The sequence below is a fragment of the Mus pahari genome, chromosome 8 (assembly GCF_900095145.1).
Source record: "Mus pahari chromosome 8, PAHARI_EIJ_v1.1, whole genome shotgun sequence".
Taxonomy (NCBI): Eukaryota; Metazoa; Chordata; class Mammalia; order Rodentia; family Muridae; genus Mus; species Mus pahari.
In genome coordinates this window covers 68,019,370-68,037,470 of record NC_034597.1, presented here as the reverse complement: position 1 = coordinate 68,037,470, position 18,101 = coordinate 68,019,370, and the positions used below count along the sequence as shown (strand labels likewise).

Genomic DNA, 18,101 nt, shown 5'->3' with positions numbered 1-18,101 from the left:
ACAAACAAAGCAGACATTGGTACTAGAAAACAACAACAACAAAAGCAAACTATTCAGATGGCCATGTGTCAAGGACAATTAGAAGCAACAGCCTTAGCATTCACTCTGACATAGTTTTACATTTTCAGTCATACTTAGTATATCTATAGATCTTCCTGTATTTAATATCAATAGACCCTTTTCTATTGCTCAATATAGCTCCTTGATACTTTACGGCAAAGCTTGGATGGAAACAGTGCCTGCTGGACTCATTAGGACGCCGTTTCCAGAACATGCTCGAATGTTGGCCGAAGAGCACACTAGCAAAGCTAGAAGGTAAGTGATGGTGTTGGAAGTGTACGAGAAGTCAAGAACATTCCTGATATCTTTCTTCTAGCTGGCAACAGAACCAGCTCTTTAAATGCTTCCAGTAGGAGTGGCCTTTTTGGAGGAGGCGTGGCAGGCACTGTGGGTGTGGGCTTTAAGACCCTCATCCTATCTCCCTGGAAGTCAGTATTCTGCTAGCAGCCTTCAGATGAAGATGTAGAAACTTCAGCTCCTCCTGCACCACACCTGCCTGGATGCTGCCTTGATGATAATGGACTGAACCTCTGAACCTGTAAGCCAGCCCCAATTAAATGTTGTCCTTTATAAGACTTGCATTGGTCATGGTGTCTGTTCACAGCAGTAAAACCCTAAGACGGTACTACTGCCTAATGAGGAGACCACGTAGGAGAAAGTAAGCTGAGCTATTAGCTCCTGGATATCAATACTACACAACCCCAACCTCATTTTATGTGAGAAAGCTAAGTGTGATTCATGTAGAGTTTGCCAGAAATATTAATATAGAAGAATGGGGTTTGACTGGTCTGAATTTGGAAATTTCAACAAATTTGTTAATCAGTAGTTACTGTGTTCAAAGCAGACATATGGTATTAATTCCAGAACCAGGTTCCCCATGACTGGACCAAGGCTGGGAAACTACATATACCAACAAAAATGCCCTAAGAAAGAGGACAAGTTCTCAGGTCAGGAGATGTGACAGACTCATTCCCAGGGGGCAGGGAGCTAGTGAAGTCCTGAGTGAGTGTGTCCTTAACACGGGCAAGGCTTTGCTAAGGGCTACAGGACCCCATAGGAGTGGCAAAGCCTTCTTTGGTCCATGTGAGTTTGATGAGTGTGCAGAAAATGTCTCCTGTAGCTCCTCCTCCATATCTACCGGCTGAAGACTTCTCTCTACGGCCCATTTTTACTGAGATTAGCTAAACCCACCACCTTGTTCAGCTGTGTACAATGGCCATGCTTCCCTGTTCAACTCTATATAATAAGCACGCTGAGCTTCCCGGGGCTGGGGCTCCATCAGAGAGCCGTGAGCACCAACCTTCGGTGTTCTCCTGTCTGTGTGCCTTGTCCTTTCTTCGTTCCTTCCCTGAAGCCATGCATATTGTGTCAGCAGAGCGATGACACAAGCATGCTGCCTACCAGGTTAGTGAGGCCACTGCTAATATTTTCAAAGTGGATGTGAAGATTTTGTTCTCTTAGTATTGAGGGAGTGGTCATCATGACACAAAAGCACACACAAAAGAATGGGAAATTGATGTCGTTAATGGAGCCCTGTGACCTGATCTGCTTAATTCCAGCTCAGGCTGCACACGAGGCTACTTCTGTCTTCATGTCATCCTGGAAGAGTTTGGCTTTCATGGATATGTCTGAACCCCTCCTGGCAGAACTCATGGGGCATGAGCTCTTCAGCCAGCACTGAGCTGGCAACGCATCAGCTGGGGTTTTCATGGTCTGCTGATAACTGCCCATTACTGAGATACTCCTGAGAAATGAAATACAGAGCTAAGGAGAGCCTCCCAAAGAAGGGTGGGTGGGTGACAAACCTAAAGGTTGCAGGAAGGTTATAAAGGGGAAGCGTCTAGCATCAGTGTCTTTGCTGACCTGCATACAACCCTACTAATAGCCTCTAGCCTGGCACAGTGATTTTCAATGAGCCCAGCCGGCAAGCTTTCTTTGATTTATTTGATTCATTATATATGCAGGCTGAAACCCTGTTACCCATGAAAATTTTCCCTCTCTCTATGGCCTCCTCTTTTCTGTTTTGGGACAGGGTCTCACTTATCCAGTCTAGGCTGGCCTTACAGCCGTGCCTCAGCCTCCCTGGTGCTGGTGTCACAGTGTACCACACACGTGGCTATGGGCAGGGTCTGAATGAACTGCTTCAGGTTTTCTTCTCACCTGCTTTGCAGCTTACCCATAGCTTACTAATTCCCTCTCTCCCTCCTCGATCCAGAATACTTCTGTCTCTTCTAACCCTTGTGTCCCTCCTCATTCCACTCACAACCCAGGATCTCATCACATACCTGGATAAGTGTCACAAAGGTACTATGGTGGAAAGGCCATCGGAAGGAGGAGGACTAAGAGACCTCCCAGGGGGCTGACCGTACAACTGAGACCTAAAGGGCGAGAATGATTCCAGCACGCAGAGTAGGGGAAGAGCCAGGTAAGCAGGGGAGCCAAATGTACAAACGCCCGGAGGTTGGAGGGGCTTTGTTGACCTCAGGGAGGATGAGGCCGGTGAGGAAGACCATTGAGTCTGGCGGAAACGGATGCTGAGGCTGGGACTGGAGAGCTGTGGCAGCTGAGAAGGGTGAAGGGTACTTGAGGTAGAATGGGAAGCTAACTCAAGGTAGAGGTGTGGGTGGGGCACTCAGATGTCTGACAGATGGTATGAGAATGGGGAATTGAAAAGGAAAGGCCATGTCGCTTCTCAGCCAAGCCTTCCTCTTCCATATTGTGAGCAACTCAAGCTTATCCTGGAGATCAGTGACCAGCTGGAATTTCTATCTCTCACTTTCCTTGTTGTTAGGCTTGGCTACATGTAGCCTGTTGGGTCCAGGGAGGCATGCATAGAAACCTTCGACCACTGGACTCATCTGCCAACATCAATGTCTGCGCTTCTCTGGGTGTGAAGCCAACCACGTTGGTAGGGATTTGTGCGACTCGCAAGTGGACACTACATCTAATTGATACATTCTGCAATGCCAAGTGCCTAGGTACCATGAATGTGAGCAGTGGTCATCAAAATGAGACACTTGGGCCCCATGGGGCTATGCCTTTTCAGGTAAGAAATGTGGTTAGAAGCCATGTGCCCAAAGAGTAGACCTTGAGATGGGGTTTGTTGGTGGGAGGAAGGGTATAAAAAGCGCTTACAAGATGTTAGTCAAAGAATTTATCCAAATGGGAAAGGAAAGCCAGAAAAAGGAAAAGGTTAGGAGATTGAAGGCCAGAGCTCAGATGTCTGCATTTCAAGAGCCATCTCTGACAGCCATGGCCACTTGGGGTGGGGGTGGGGAGGGCTTCCTTGGTTGCAACCTCACACATTCCTGGGGGGGGGGGGGATAAGCACTTGTCCTGGTGTGTTCCTCTCAGCTTAGGCATCAAGGCTGGATGGCCCGGAGCTTTACGACTGAGAGGCCCATTGATGATATACATTGTATCCAGTTGTTTCAAATCTGGTGCAACTGTGAGGCCCATTGATGATATACATTGTATCCTGTCTACCTAGTCTAGTTCAAATCTGAGACGAGGGTAGGAAGGCATGTTTTATTCCTCTAGCCTCATTCCCACTAGTCCCTATGTAACAACACTGCCAAGGAGAGCATGATTCTCTCCTATTCTAACCAGTGGCTGTCCACCATGGCTTCCTAGCTGCTGTCATGGGCTGAGTCCTTGCAAAAGGAGGCAATAAAGGGCATGCAGATGCAGATGGAGAGGAGGTTAGAATCCAGTCCCCTGAGCAGAGAGTAAGTGGAGAGTAACCACTCTACAGTTTGGGCACGGGGCTTCCAAATATCCCCACCCCCACACCCCAGGAACAGTTCTTACCATACTGTTGAGCCTTTCTCTTTTCTCTACCAACCAACTCTTACCTTCTCTTAGGCCACTCATCCACTGCCGTCATTCCTCCTTTCAAAGCTACAGTCAGTGTTAACTTTCCTTATTCCCCACCTAGCAGTCCTAACTCTAGTGTGGCTGCACCTCCACAGCTGGGTCAAAGGCCGTCATTCAGTGCTGATGAGTTTTGCTAGTACAGTACCGATCCGTGTGAGGTAGAACACGCCTGTTTCCCACAGTCCTTTTCTTTCAAGGCCAAGTGCTCCTGTACTTGGCATTTGGTCACCTACCAGTTTACGTTTGGGGATTGATTCATTGCTCGGCACTTACTCTGCGCTGCTACAAAAACTGTCTAGCTGGCAACAAGGTCCTGGGAATTGCTTTCATATTTAAGATCCTGGCTCAGTCATTCCTCTCTGCCTTCTTACCCTAACAGACACATTACCCCTTAGGTTTGTGCTGATCAAGGAGCGGCAGGCATTTGGAGCACTAGATCACTGCAAATAATAGTCATCTACAGAAAAAATATGTAAATTGCATGTGTTGCTGTCATGTGTGGGTCCCTGCACCTGGAACGGAATGGAGCAGAGGCCCAGGGCGGTGTCACTCAACAGCTTTTTACCAAGTGACAAGAAGATCAGCAGCTGAGATGCACTGCGCTGCTGTGACATTAACTGCAGACGTGGAGTGCCAAAGAAAAAGTTGACACCCCCCTTTTTTGAATAGAGCCCAGGGGTAATTACTGTGACTATTGTTCTATTAGAAAGCTCCATTTATGCTCCTTCATCAATTCAGGATCTCGACATGAAAAATCACGGGCATTAAGTGTTTAAGGCAATTTGCTTTCCAAATGAAGAAAGTCTATTCTTCAGTCATCAGTGCAGATGGCCAAAGCTCACCTCACAAGGAGCCTGAGGAGGGGGGCGGCTAAATGGTACCTTCTCCCTAAACAGAGCCCAGGGATGTGTTCAAGGCCTGTTCCCAGTCATCAGTCCCAAGAGGATATACAGGTCTGGGTGGGCAGCCGCCCGCGGGTGGACAGTGGCTGCCCCGCAGGGGTGTGGTGTGAACTGAGGTGGGTCCAATGAGCCCAGATGCACCTGGCTGCCCTGTCTTGGGGGCCAGGCACAGAGTTCTGAGGAAAAACTACAGAAACGTTGCTCACCTTGAGAAGTAAGCTCTCGGGGCAGGTCCATGCGCTTCCACATGCCACAGAACATGAGTCGGTTATGAGGTGTGCCATTCAACATGGAGTAAAATGGGAGACTTCTGAGCTACTCACCCCACATGAGAACATAAAATGGGAACAAAAGAAAAGGCCGAACCGTGACAAGGGTGATGGCCCCCCAAAGCGTTACTTACATTGAGTGAGGATCCCCGTTAAGGCATTTTTAAAATTCTCCTTTGCTTCCTCCATTTCCTGTTCGTGGGTAGCCTTTTCATTCATGAGCCTGCGCACGTGGCTGTTGGCCGACTGAACCATGGAGTAGAACTGGTTTGCCGAGCGCCGATTCACCTCCCCACGCTCGATCCAGGACAGCAGAACCGTGATAGCCTCGGAGAACTTGCTGTCGTCTAGAATGGAAGGTGATGGCAAGAAAAAGCCACTTCATCAGGCTGTTCTCAACGCATGTGAGGTCTCCCCACGTAGCGCTGCTTTCTCAGAACTTGACAAATTAGCTTTCCTCGGAAGGAAAGCTTTGTCATTCCATAGCTTAGCTATTCTCTTCTTCCTCTGGCTCCATGGAACCACCTAGAATTTATTCAGCTGTCTCTCCGGGAGCTGTGCTGGGAGTTCTTAGCTATACTCTGCCACCCCATTCTCATACCAAGCCTAGACTGTGCTTTAAGGTCGACTCCAAAATCTTACGGACCTATTTGGCCTTCACTGTATTTGTCAGAAAATGCTATATGATGATATAATTATTTTTGGTATTTATACAAGATAGCTAAGATAGCATCAACATGTAGACCACAGAAAAAATTATCTTGAAACTTCTTGTAATAGGATATACTGTCCCCAAAACAGGCAGGAGAAATAAAGTCATTTATTGTTCTACTGAAATTCAAAAGTAATTTCATTTTTAGTTAAAGATAACAGATTTCATTACAATGAAAAATGGAGTGTTAGCTAGTTTTCCACACAAGCGGGTGTGTTCCCTGAGGTGGTCAGCCTTTGCTTTGGGTGGCTAGTGCAAAGTCTATTTGAGCTTGGTGTGAGCCTCAGGTGGAGACTAGGAAGTGGAGAATCTGTAAATAAATGATAAAGTTTATTTCAAAGGAAACAAATAGGCTTGCTTGTTTGGGGATTGTTGTGTGGCTCGGAGGTGGGGGAAAGGCAGGTGTGCAGGTGATTAAGTTAATTACAGCTGGAAGGTGTACGCCACCTATTACAGCATTAATCGATGTGGCTGTTGCTGAAGGCTCCTTGAGTACTTTCCGAGCCAAATCGAAGGGAGAAAACTTTCATTTGTATCTTTCTACTTCTGGGCAATGTGATATAGGAAAAAGCACCTTTGTTTATCAAGTAAGGAAAACAGACTCTTAATCCTCAAAATAAGCAGAAACTAGCCCTTAATACCAGATACTTACCCTCTTACTTCTCTCAGGTACTGTCTGCTCCATAGGGTAGGACTTTCAGAGACACGCCCTGTATTGTTTTATAAACAAATATACACTCCAGGTGGACAGAGACTCAGAAGGAAACTTTGCTTTTATTTGACATGGTTTTTTTTTTTTTTTTTTTTTTTGCTCTAAATCAACCATTGCCTCCTGGTCATCGGTATGCTATTTCCGGAGTGATTTGTGAATCCTGCAGCATGTTGTCTAAGTTATCTCTAGCCTTATTTTTCTGAGTCCTCGCTAGCTGGGTACCGTTTCAGGGCAGGACCCGCTTCTGCTTAGGATCCTGTGGAGAAGTGCAGTCTACCCTCCAGACTCAAAGCTGTTGTTGCAGATTTCAGGCAGGCCATAATGTACTGTTTCCTCCTGGCCTTAGGGAATCCAATGCCCCCAGCAGCCCACTGATCAAACCTGTGCTCACCTTTGACCTGGAGAAGGTACTGGCAGAGGCACACCCACGGGAGACTCCAGTTTCCTTGCAAGATTTGTTTCTTGAGCACAGAGCAAAATCTTAATACCCGAGCCGACTCTCGCGATTGTGTTAACTCTGGGATTTCAGTCTGAGCTCAACCCTCTGTGAACTCCGGCTGCTGTGGTTTTCTATCTCATTTCATGGACCGAAGCGGCTTGTGTTAAGATAAAATCCATCATACAACTTAACATTACATTCAGCCCATGGAGAGGCCCATAATTTAGCATTATGTTTGTGAGAGGCCCGCTGTGACTCTTAAGAGTCAGAATAAATTCTACCTCCCTATACACTCTCTCCCTCTCTCCCTGCCAATATATGTTAGGAGAATGGACCTCGGGACAGACAGCGGGAATAAACCGGATACTTAAGAAATCTTTTTTTCCCCTTAAAAAAAAAAAAAAAAAATCACAAGAGGAAAGACGATTGACTTCATGAGCTATTTTTTTTTTTTTTTTTTAAAACCCTTGCTGTGACTTAAGTCTCCACACAACATCAAGAAAGGGGGACATCTTCAAAAAAATTTTTTTTCTTAGCTCAGAAAGAAAAAAAGAGAAAGAATAAGAATGTTCATTTAACTCAGTTTTCCTCCCCTGGTATCCTCTTGCTAGTTCCTAGGTCTAATGAGCTTCGACCGGAAGAACACACTTAAATGGTTAGAAAGCAAGACAAAACAACAACGACAACAACAAAACCATTGTGTTTGCTCAGTTTGAAAAGCGTGCCTTCATGCTCCTCAGTGCTATCACTGGGACTCAGAGTTGAGCTTTAGTGATAAGGAGCAGTTAGTGGGGAGCTGACAGAAAATAGCATCGCGAGGACTGAGCAGCAGAAAATGTAGGTAGCCAGAGAGGCATTCTCCCCATTGGTGAGTATCCGCACGCAGAATCCAACCGATGTAAGTGAAGTGTGTAGTTTTGAAAACTCCCAAGTTTACCTCGGTTTCTGGACCCTTTGGGACTGGAAGGCTGATAATGATTGATGTGCTACAGATCACATTAAATTTAAAACATGTTAGTTGAGGCTCACTTAGAAATGCCAGTCAACATTTGTTGCCATATTAGAAGTGACTTTAATTTATACTTATTAACACCAACTCAGTAACTCCTGTTGGATGGCTACTGGAGCATACTGAGGACGGTCATTTTCAATTCGCGACTGTAAATTCAATTTGGTATTCAGTGGAAAGATCACCGAGAAAGCAGAAAACAATATAAACTAATTTAAGCAGGATTTAGATTGCAGCGTTATTAAAGCTATTCATGTGGAAGGAAATTAACGCTGCTCATAAAATCACATCAAAGACGCACTTAGAAAACTTCCAAATGCTCTCCTTGTCGTCGCTTGGGCGTGACTCTGAGCAGAAAGTGAAGTTTAGAAACTGGAGTGCACAGATGTGCCTTTCCGCAGCAAGAACGGGGGAGATGGCTGTGCTGTGGAGGAGTGTGGACCATCAGCCCCTTTCAGATTACTTGGTTTTTCCAGGATGGGCCCTTACCACATCACATTCCTCTGCAGGGGCTACTGGAAATGTACCTGTCGGGCTCCCTCACCCGTTGGCATTTTCCTTCGGGTAAGCACTATGGACATGCATGGCCTCTGAGCTTCTGTCTTAGGGACCTTCGGATTCTCCATCCCATGGCCAGCTGTTACTCCTCCTTCAAGGGTCAGCTTATGTCATCTTCATAAAGGAGATCTCCCTGCCTCCAGGGTGTGACAAGAACATGTGGGAAGCCACATAACACCATTACAAGATGGCACTGGCTACCACTGGCTACCGCCCGTGTATTTCGGGTAAACAATCAATGTGCTCAGGTGCAAATGGGTTTCATGCCAAGTCACAGTCCATCCCGGGGCATGTAAATTAAGGACTGAAAGCAGAACCAATCAGACATGGCTACGCCAGTCCTAGGCCTATAAAAGCAGCGCTAGTTCTAGGGCTCGGGGTCTTTCGCCACAGCAATCAAGCTCTCCCAATAAACGTGTGCAGAAGAATCCTGTTGTGTGACATCATTCCTTGCTGGCGAGGCGGGCATCCACGAGAACACACCCTTGCTGTGTTTCCATCGTTCCCTATAAACTCCACTGGCACAGTCACCCTGGGCAGCGATGGCCTTCTTTCCATTACCACTCACCATTACTTCACAAACACACTGCTACCCTCTGGTCTATATTTTATCTTTCTCAAAGATGTGTAGTGACTAATGTCGGTCAAGGCATAAGCTAAATGACAGGAAGGTGGGAAGTTGACATGAAGGACATTTAATTTTGTGTTCAAGAGGATGTATACATACGTCATTATCCACCAGAGGTAAATGCTCTCATGACAGAGAAATAGGTCTCTGGGGTCATGAGCACTGGGGATAAAAGTCAAGAGTAGGGCTAGAAAGGCAGCTCAGCGGTTAAGAGCACTGGCTGCTCTTTCAGAGGTCCTGAGTTCAATTCCCAGCAACCACATGGTGGCCCACAACCATCTATAATGGGATCTGATGCCCTCTTCTGGGATGCAGTTGTACAGGCAGACAGAGCTCTCATACATAAAATAAATGAGCCTTAAAAAAATAACAAGAAAGAAAGGAAGGAAGAGAAGAGAGGAGAAGGGAGGGGAGGGGAGGGGAGGGGAGGAAAAGAAAGGAAAAGAAAAGAAAAGGAAAGGAAAGGAAAAGAAAAGAAGAAAAGAAAAGGAAACGAAAAGAAAAGGAAACGAAAAGAAAAGAAATGAAAATTACCATTGATGTCAGACACTCTAGGAGAACCAGAAAGTACTCGTGACAGCCAAATATCTAACTGGATTCTCAGTTGGTTAAAAAATGTTTTTGAAAGCATGTGTAATTTGGGGGAGGTAATACCAATTTGTTAGCTTTGGAAGGCTAAATAAGTAATTATAATTCCCATCTTTTGTCTCTCAGTAACTCCAGCTGAATCTATGCCATCTTGTTCTACATCTGGTTATTTCTGATTTTGTGCGACCTCTTCTTCATGTTTGGGTGAACACCTGCTACACAGTTGACATTAAAACTGCCAACAGGACAACCTGCTATTCTAAGTCTGCAAGCCAAAGCATCCTTGAGAGCTTGTTAAAAACACAGACTCAGCTTTTCTCAGAATCCCCCATCGGTGACTGTGCTTCAGCCCAGTCTCAGGCACACCTCGAGGCATGATCCTGGGAAGCTGGGTAACGTGGTTAAGATGCTAAGCTGAGAGAGAACACGAACCTGAAATGGAAAGCAGTAACTAAAATTTAAGTGAATTTTGAAAAGATTTGATGTGGGTTTTATGAGCTTTGCAAGTGTCTGTCTCTAAATCCCCATTTTCAATAAAAGAATAATTGTCGCTTGGAACAGGAAAAAGTTACCTAAGAACTGGAAACAGGCAGAGAGATCCATGCAGATCCTCTCCCTGGGATACTGGCATGGAGCAGCCAACCCCAATCCCCACTTTCACCTTCCCTGGGCTGTGTACTTTGGTTTGTCTTTGACTAGACTATTTTACAGCTCTGAAGAGAGAACATAAATTGTGGAAATAAACAGTGCAAATACTTCTGTGTAACAATGCAAGGGATTTTTGTTCAGTAGAAATTTAAATCTTCGTAAATTACATGAGGAATTTCCAGCTACCATCATAGTTAGAAACCAGTATTATTTCTTAGAAGGAAAAAAAGTGTCCTGGAATATCTTTTGAACTTTTTCTTTCTTTCTGTTCAATCATGGAAGTGCTTGTACTGCTTTTTTATAGACCCAGACATAAATAAAGGCTCAAAGCCCACCTGAGTTTCTTATGCCATGCCCACAGCCTGGCTTTGATCTGCCTGTTGTTCCTAAATCCAGGGATAATTCTTCCCTTAGCACACAGGGGCAAGGAAAACTACCAATCAGTCTGGTGCCTCCCCCGACCCCTTGCCACTGCCCCCCATTATCTATTGTTCTACGTCTGGTTAGTTCCGACTTTGTGCAACCTCTTCTTCATGTTTGGTGAACACCTGCTACACATTAACCACATACCAGTCTGGTTAAAAATATACCAAGTGCCCCCACCTTCTGCAGGTTGGGAGTTTTGGGTGTGATGATAGTGTCCTCCACGCCTTCAAAAGGGTGCATTTCTGGGGTTAAGAATCTGTGGCAGAGAACTCAGGACCATCTTGTAAACATAAACTGGGCATGTTTCAATGATGTCATTTAACTTGTTAATTAATGAAGAAGCAGTAAGATGTTAAAACTGGTTCAAAGGAGAAGTTGGCCTACAGAAGTCTTTGAGTTTTTTTTGTTTTGTTTTGTTTTGTTTTGTTTTGTTTTGTTTTTTCGGCTGCTTAACTGTCTGTGTGCCAGTTAACCGGAACAGTATATAAAGGCTACACAAGTGGTTAATGTTCCCCTCTGCCTCACCACACTCTCCTTAATTCCTCAGTGTTCCTAAAATGTGCAAATTAAGAGGGCAATACAAAAGTGTACTGGTTATTTCCCCTGCAGGGCCAAGGAAAATATTTCTAAATGTAATGGCCTCTCTTGCTTCCACAAAGGTCAATAACACCCCACTGCCAAAAAAAAGTACTTCTCGGGGAGGCTCCCTGTGCTTCATATTTTTCTTGCCTGAAGAAGGAGGTCTGGCCGTTAGCTAATGGAATGTCCAGTTGGCCCATAGCATTATTGATTTTTACTCTCATAGAACCATAAATATTGACAAGCATCTCCAGGTGCCAGCCACACTTCCACACCTACCGACGGATGCCAGGCATACTCTACGCAAATGGGAGCCTAGTCCTTGGAAAATTATGAGCACACTTCCGGGGAGATTCGGTTCTCAGTGACAGATGAGGAGATTCCCAAGGGCATTGGTTAGAGAACTTGGTCAGAAGTTCATGTGAGGCAAAGAGAGAGAGTCCTTCCTAGTGAAACATGGTGTGAATCTTTCCAAGTGAAAGAAAGTACTGAAAAACTTTTAAAATGTTCTTGCCCAACGAAATCTCCAGTGAATGAAGATATAATGCTTCCTAGTGGTCAAATCAATCTCTCCTTGTGCGGCCCAGACCCTAGCCCCCTTCAGGGCTGCTCGGTCTGTGTTAGAAACACTAGAATTCATTATCTCATCTGTCTGGTGGCACCGTTTCCAATAAAGTGTAATTATGGTGCTGTTGAGCTCCTTCTCGCTCTCCCAAAGCCATGCCATAAACTTCAGGTCCCTGCACAGTTACTTCCCAGTCAGTCTTCATTAAGTTGAATTGTCTCACAACAATGTCTATTTAATCAGCAGGGTGCCCACTGATTTTCTGTTTTAGAATTTGTATTAATGAAACCAATGGCTGGCGACTCTCTGCCTTAGACACTGCACAGTTACAACTCTACTGTTTCCTCTGGCTTCGGGAAGCCAGGCAGCTGGAGAATGGGGAAGATGTGTTCACCAGAGATGCCCCCTTTTTCTGTGCTTGTGACATCACTAGTTGTCTCTGTAGGGAAAGCATCCTGTAGTTGCCACTCACCATAGTGCACACTGCTGCTAATAGTATTTGTACGGACCACTGGTCTAAGCAGCAAGTGCACAATGATTTGTCATTGCTTTCATAACACAAGAAATTACCTAGATTCTATGAGGCAGGATCTGAGGTGTTTTCTCTTCCCCCATACCTAGCACTAGTACCCAGTGGCTGGTATTTGTAAAACACTTGAGCAAACACTTCTTCCTTGATTGGCAGCAGGCTGAACATAGTCAATTCCCTCACTTCCAGCTGTCCGTGGTAGCTCTAGTGGCCAGAAATGCAATATGCTCACAGATTCAGATATTTGGAGAAGAGAGAGAAGAATCAATGTGCCCAACACCTACTGTGTGCAACTGTGTGGGAAGCCTTGCAGGTCATAAGAAAGGTTTGGTTCATACAGATTTTGCTGAATGTGAATGATCTTCAAAACAAAACTACAAGAATAAACATATATGGTGTAAAATAGGAGAAAAATATCTAATAAACAAACCTAGGATGGCAAGGTTTCTCACAGGAGGGGAAAAAAAAAATTTCAAATCCAATTAGGTATTTTCAGATTCTTTCCAACACAGGTTTCGGTAGCTTCCGACTTGACTGAATTTTATATCCCCGCATCAGTGAAATCATCTTCAGGGAGATAAGTTCCCTTGGCTCCTCCTGCAGGGCTTTGCGGTGTTATAAGGAGCAGAGAGTGGATTTCCTCTTGGAGGCAGCCCATTTCCTAAGCAATTAAATGCTGTTTATAGTCCAAACTCTGTGCTTGGGTTGAAATTGTCAAGCTCAGTATTACCTGACTCTTGCCTAAGATGTATCGGGAGCGAGTTCATTCTACTGTAAGAGCCATCTATTAAAATTTCCAATCTGTTCTCTCCTCAAGGGATCACACAGTACTTGGCAAAGGCACAGCTTCCGAATTCCGCAAATTATACTCATCTATATAAATATACATTTTTGAAATGGCAAGGCTCACAAATTACTCCAGCAAATTGACATCCCAATCTGCTATCCTCCAAAAGCAGAGGCAAATGCCATGTACCTTATACATGGAATTGGCACTTTTGATGTTGGCTTCATAGAAATAACATAATGTTAGATGCCAGACCTTCATGACATTCCTCCGTGCAGTTCAGAACTAAGTTGTAGCCATGACTGAATCCATCTTAAAAGAGTCTCACACTCTAGTGACTGAGCAACCTGGGCTGGAAAACAGTCAGGTCATGGAGGCCACAGGGTGGTGCCACCAAATTCACTTGATGTTGGACAAAAAAAAAAAAAAAAAAAGGATTTATTCCAATGAGCGTTCCTGGTTATAAGTCTTATTCTTTCTCATCCTGGGCTCTCGTAACAGTTTCTGGGCTGAATTTACATTGCATATGCTTTCTCATTGAAGGGGTAGCCTCCGTCTGTCTATTTATACCTATATTATAGGCCTTCTGGGAGCTTCTGGGTGTGCACTAAGAAAGCTAGCAGGTAGTACTACTCAGTGGCTGGAGAGAGGCAGCTCAGTGGCAGCTGTGGCTAATTAGGAGTCCTCAGAGCCAACAGGGATGATGGTTAGAAGGTTGTCACCTGCCTTTTAGATAAAGCATAGAACGCCTTTTCTGATCTTCCTAAAATTGGTGGTTTTCTTCAGTAAGACCATCCCATCCAATAAGACACTGCCAATAATACATGAGGTAGGCTCTTACACCCCCATTCTCCCACTCTCACCAAGAACCAATCACACCTCTCCTTTCATCAGGAATCCATGAAGCCATCTCTTCCCTGTTTACGGGGCACAGCCAAACTAGGCAACAGCCTTGGGGCTTCGCCATCTGGCTGAGACACTCTCCAGCTTCACCTTGCTTTAGGAAGGCAGTGCCCACACCAAATTCTCTCTGTTTCTGGTACATCTTTGTTCTCAGGGCTCCGGGCTCTGGCTAGATTGCCTCTCTCAACCTTTCTAACTTGGGAGAAAGACCTCTTGTTTATCCCAGCAAGTTCACATCCTGCCTGCTCGACCCGTTTCCCAGCTCTGGTTACACTTGCTGGCATCCCCAAAGCGTGGTGTGGATCCCTTGCTCCGACACAGAGGCCATCGGCTTTGCTCAAAGTCATTCAGTTACTTATAGACACCTGCCTGTGGAAACTGTGACCCACTGCCGCACTGTGGGTAGCCAGCACCCTCAGGAATGCTGTTCACCACTGCCTTAAAATGCCAGTCATTATCGGCCATCATTGGGAAGAGAGGCCCATTGGTCTTGCAAACTTTATATGACCCGGCAGAGGGGAAGGCCAGGGCCAAGTAGTGGGAGTGGGTGGGTATGGAGCAGGGGTGGGGGTGGGGTATAGGGAATTTCGGGATAGCATTTGAAATGTAAATAAAGAAAATAACAATAAAAATAAATGCATAAATAAATAAATAAATTTTTTTAAAAAAATGCCAGTCATATAAGAGAGTCATATAAAGTAGATGTCATTCAGCTCATTCACTTTGGTCACTAATAGCCCTAGACCCCAACACAGGCACATATGTGTGCATCTCCTCACCTCCATACATACACTAATCCCAAAACCTGCCTTCCCAGACATCATTGAAGTTCAGCAGGTCTGGTCCTTATTCCTTTGGATCCTTTATTTTCTTCACTCTCGAACCCAGGGAAGGCCCCCGGCAAAAATTACTTTTTCTATTGTCACTCATCTGTAGGTATGAGAATGTTCCTTCAACTCCACCTCTAGGACAGGGGACCTGTCTATACTTCTCTTTTCTCTTCTACAAACCCTAGACATCGTGTGTAAGATGTCTTGGAGTCTTTCAGTGTCTGGTGGAACTATGCGACCCACAGAATTCAGAGACCACAAGACAAGGTCAATTTCTCGATGAGGCCACTGCCCTGGCTCACTGAGCACAGTCTGGGGACCACAGGCTGCTGCTGGCATTGCAGATGCCCCCTGCCCTTCCGACCTTCATACAGAGAGCCCGACTCAGCAAAGGCTCTGTCCCTAGCATGATGATGGAGCCCAGAGGTCTGTGGATCCTAGCTTGCCTCCCACCCCCTTTACCTTTTAATTTGTCAGCCAGCAGGGCAGCTTCGTGCTCCGAGTAGTGCATGATGGCCGGCGGCGAGGGAGGCCGCAGCCTGTCCTCTTCCAGTTTGCGCCGATGCCGCTCCTCCCGGGCGCGCATCCTTTGCTTGCATTCCCACTCGTAAAAGTCATCCCTGGCCTGAGCAAAATCCACGTGCAGGCGGCCGGAATCCTTTTTATCCGTGCTCGACCCTAATCGCATTCGGTAACCTAAAAGTAGTAGAAAGCCAGGTCACCTCCGGTCAGGGGACACATTTCCCACAAGCTAAGCAACCTTGCCTCCAGAGAGAAGATTCCTTTTCCTCTGGGGGATGGGAAGCAGGTAACCATTTAAAGAGTTAATCATGAAGCACAGATGTGGAGGTAAATATACCTCCCCACCCCCACCCCCACCCCCAATTACTTTCCCAGAGGGACCCTCACAGTGCTCCGGTTTAGTCACTAAATCCTGGCCACTCCTTCCTCCCTTTGGCTTCTAGGGATCTGCCTTGCTTTTTGTTTTCAATGTTCTATAACTCTATTGCACGCGCACTCTTAAATTCTTTTTCAAAGAGGCAGGGTATGAGTAAATAAAGAACATCCATGATATTTGAAGGGGCCTGCAAAGTAAATTTCAGAACTTTACTCGGAGCCTATTGCTTCATTCCCCTAGCAAACACTGCCGCTCCGGTTCTCTCTCTGCCACTACCAAAGCCACAATTACCCGGGCAATTTTGCAATGCTGTTTTATTTCCACTTATCCTCTGGGGCATGCAGGAGAATATGTTACCTTCAATCAAGAGGCCCCATAGTACCTCATCCAGCCTGCACGACCACACAAATTATCTGGGCAATCTTTGAAGGCCACAGGAGGCTTGTGCAAGAGCCCAAAGTTAGGCCAGAAAAAAAAGGGAGGAGGGGGGAACCTTTAGGGGGAAGGACGGATTTACTGAGCGCTACCCATTTTATAGTGATTGGGGTGAGAGAGGTGGTGAGGGATCAACACAGGACTGGATGCTGCCAGCCAGCCTAACTCCAAATTTAGAAGAATTGACAGCACGGTGATTGGTTCTTCAGTTTGGGGTACTCCGATTTTCACAACATTAATTCAGGTGGGCGGGGGGGGGTGCTAGAGGAAGGGGGCGAAAATAAGCACCTCTGCCTTGCACGGGCTTTGCAAATGAGATGCAACTGGGAAGAGCTAGGCTGTGCTGCGCTGCCTGCAACCTTGTCCTGGACCATTTCAATGGTTACCCAGTTAGGTCACAAATCCCCCTTGGAAGCTGGCTTTTCCCCCAGCAGGGCACTTCACAATTTCGAAAAGTTACAAATGTGCTTGCTACAGATTTCATCCACTTGAACTCTCTTCCAGGTTTCAACAGGACCGTGGAAATGTTACAATACCCATCCTGGATGCAAATAGCCACCCCCACGTGAGCAGAATTAATGCTGACTTGGAATCCGTCTTGGTGGTGGGCTGTGGAAAGTGACATCAGCAGGTCGTGTCCTGGCCAGCTGTCTGAGTTGGTCGAAACAACTTTCTCTGCTCATATTCCAGAGGATCACTCCCTAAAACATTTCTGGTCCTCTCTCATCAGAACATCATCATTATAGCCTTAAAAGACTCTGATGAGGCTGAGGCTAAACTTAGCCTAGCCCTCAAATGTGAAAGTGCTCCTAAAATTAGGCTTTCCAGCTGGGCTTGCTGGAGATAACAGGGGTGGGGGGAGGCAACCTTCTCTCCTTCCCACCCCTTCCCCCAACAGCTGGGGTTTCAGACGGTCTCAGCTGCAGAGACCACCCTAGCAAAGCTGGAGATTTCTCTGCACTCAGGCAGTGAAGGCTTGAAGTGGGTGGAGCCTGTGTTTCCTCCTGCTTCAAGAGAGCTACCAAGAAGCGTCAGAGGTTTTCTAGTCTATATTTCCCTCCATATGTCTATATTTGGCACTGTTCATCTTTGTTAGCGTCTTCTGAGTTTTCTGTTTGGTCTAAAAGTTGGCTTGTGTTAGTGTTTTAAAGGACATTCACCTCCTCGATTCTTCAACCACGCAGGCTTAAGTTATTGTCTTAAGGATGCATAAAGGTTTGATTGACAGATTTCCAGGCAGGCACTGACTAAAAGAAGCATCTGTCCTTCATACTGACAGGGTTTGTTTTGTTAAGAACAGTCTGACACTCAAGTGTTCTTCATACCCATGTGATTAACCTCACCTAGGAGTCCTGCTGGTAAACCAACTATTCCACCCACAGGTGGAAGTAGTATGACAATTTATCTGGGTTAGGGAGATGGAAAGGCACGCCCTCCTCTCCAGGAGGACCTGCAGTGGTCCTGGAGACCTCAGATGGGTGCTGTGCATGCTGTAAAGAAAGTATCTTTATTCATTCCACTGTGGAATGTTCAGACTTTATGTTTCCTCATTGAGAGCTTAAGGGATTTAACATTCTCTGGATCCTCATCTTGGGCAAGGTCTCTGAGGTACTGAGATAACCTCAACCTGTCAGGAGTTCCCACAGAATGAAAGGCAATGGAGACTGGCTGCAGACATAGGAAAACCTGGCGGTGGAGCCCACCTGTTTTACTTGATTCTTTCCCACCCCGGGGTTACCTTTGCTCTG

At 45.9% G+C, this 18,101-nt stretch overlaps 1 protein-coding gene across 5 annotated transcripts in view; it reads right to left on the bottom strand.

The window, feature by feature from the left end:
- Positions 1 to 18,101, bottom strand: part of Enox1 (ecto-NOX disulfide-thiol exchanger 1) — a 549,637-nt gene that overhangs the window by 123,736 nt on the left and 407,800 nt on the right. For all 5 annotated transcript variants that reach the window (XM_021202858.2, XM_021202859.2, XM_029541528.1 and 2 more), the window contains 2 exons: positions 15,483 to 15,716; positions 5,242 to 5,454 (listed from right to left, as the gene is read on the bottom strand). In XM_021202858.2, the coding sequence (XP_021058517.1) occupies positions 5,242 to 5,454; positions 15,483 to 15,716 (447 nt within the window). The remainder of the gene's footprint in view (positions 1 to 5,241; positions 5,455 to 15,482; positions 15,717 to 18,101) is intronic.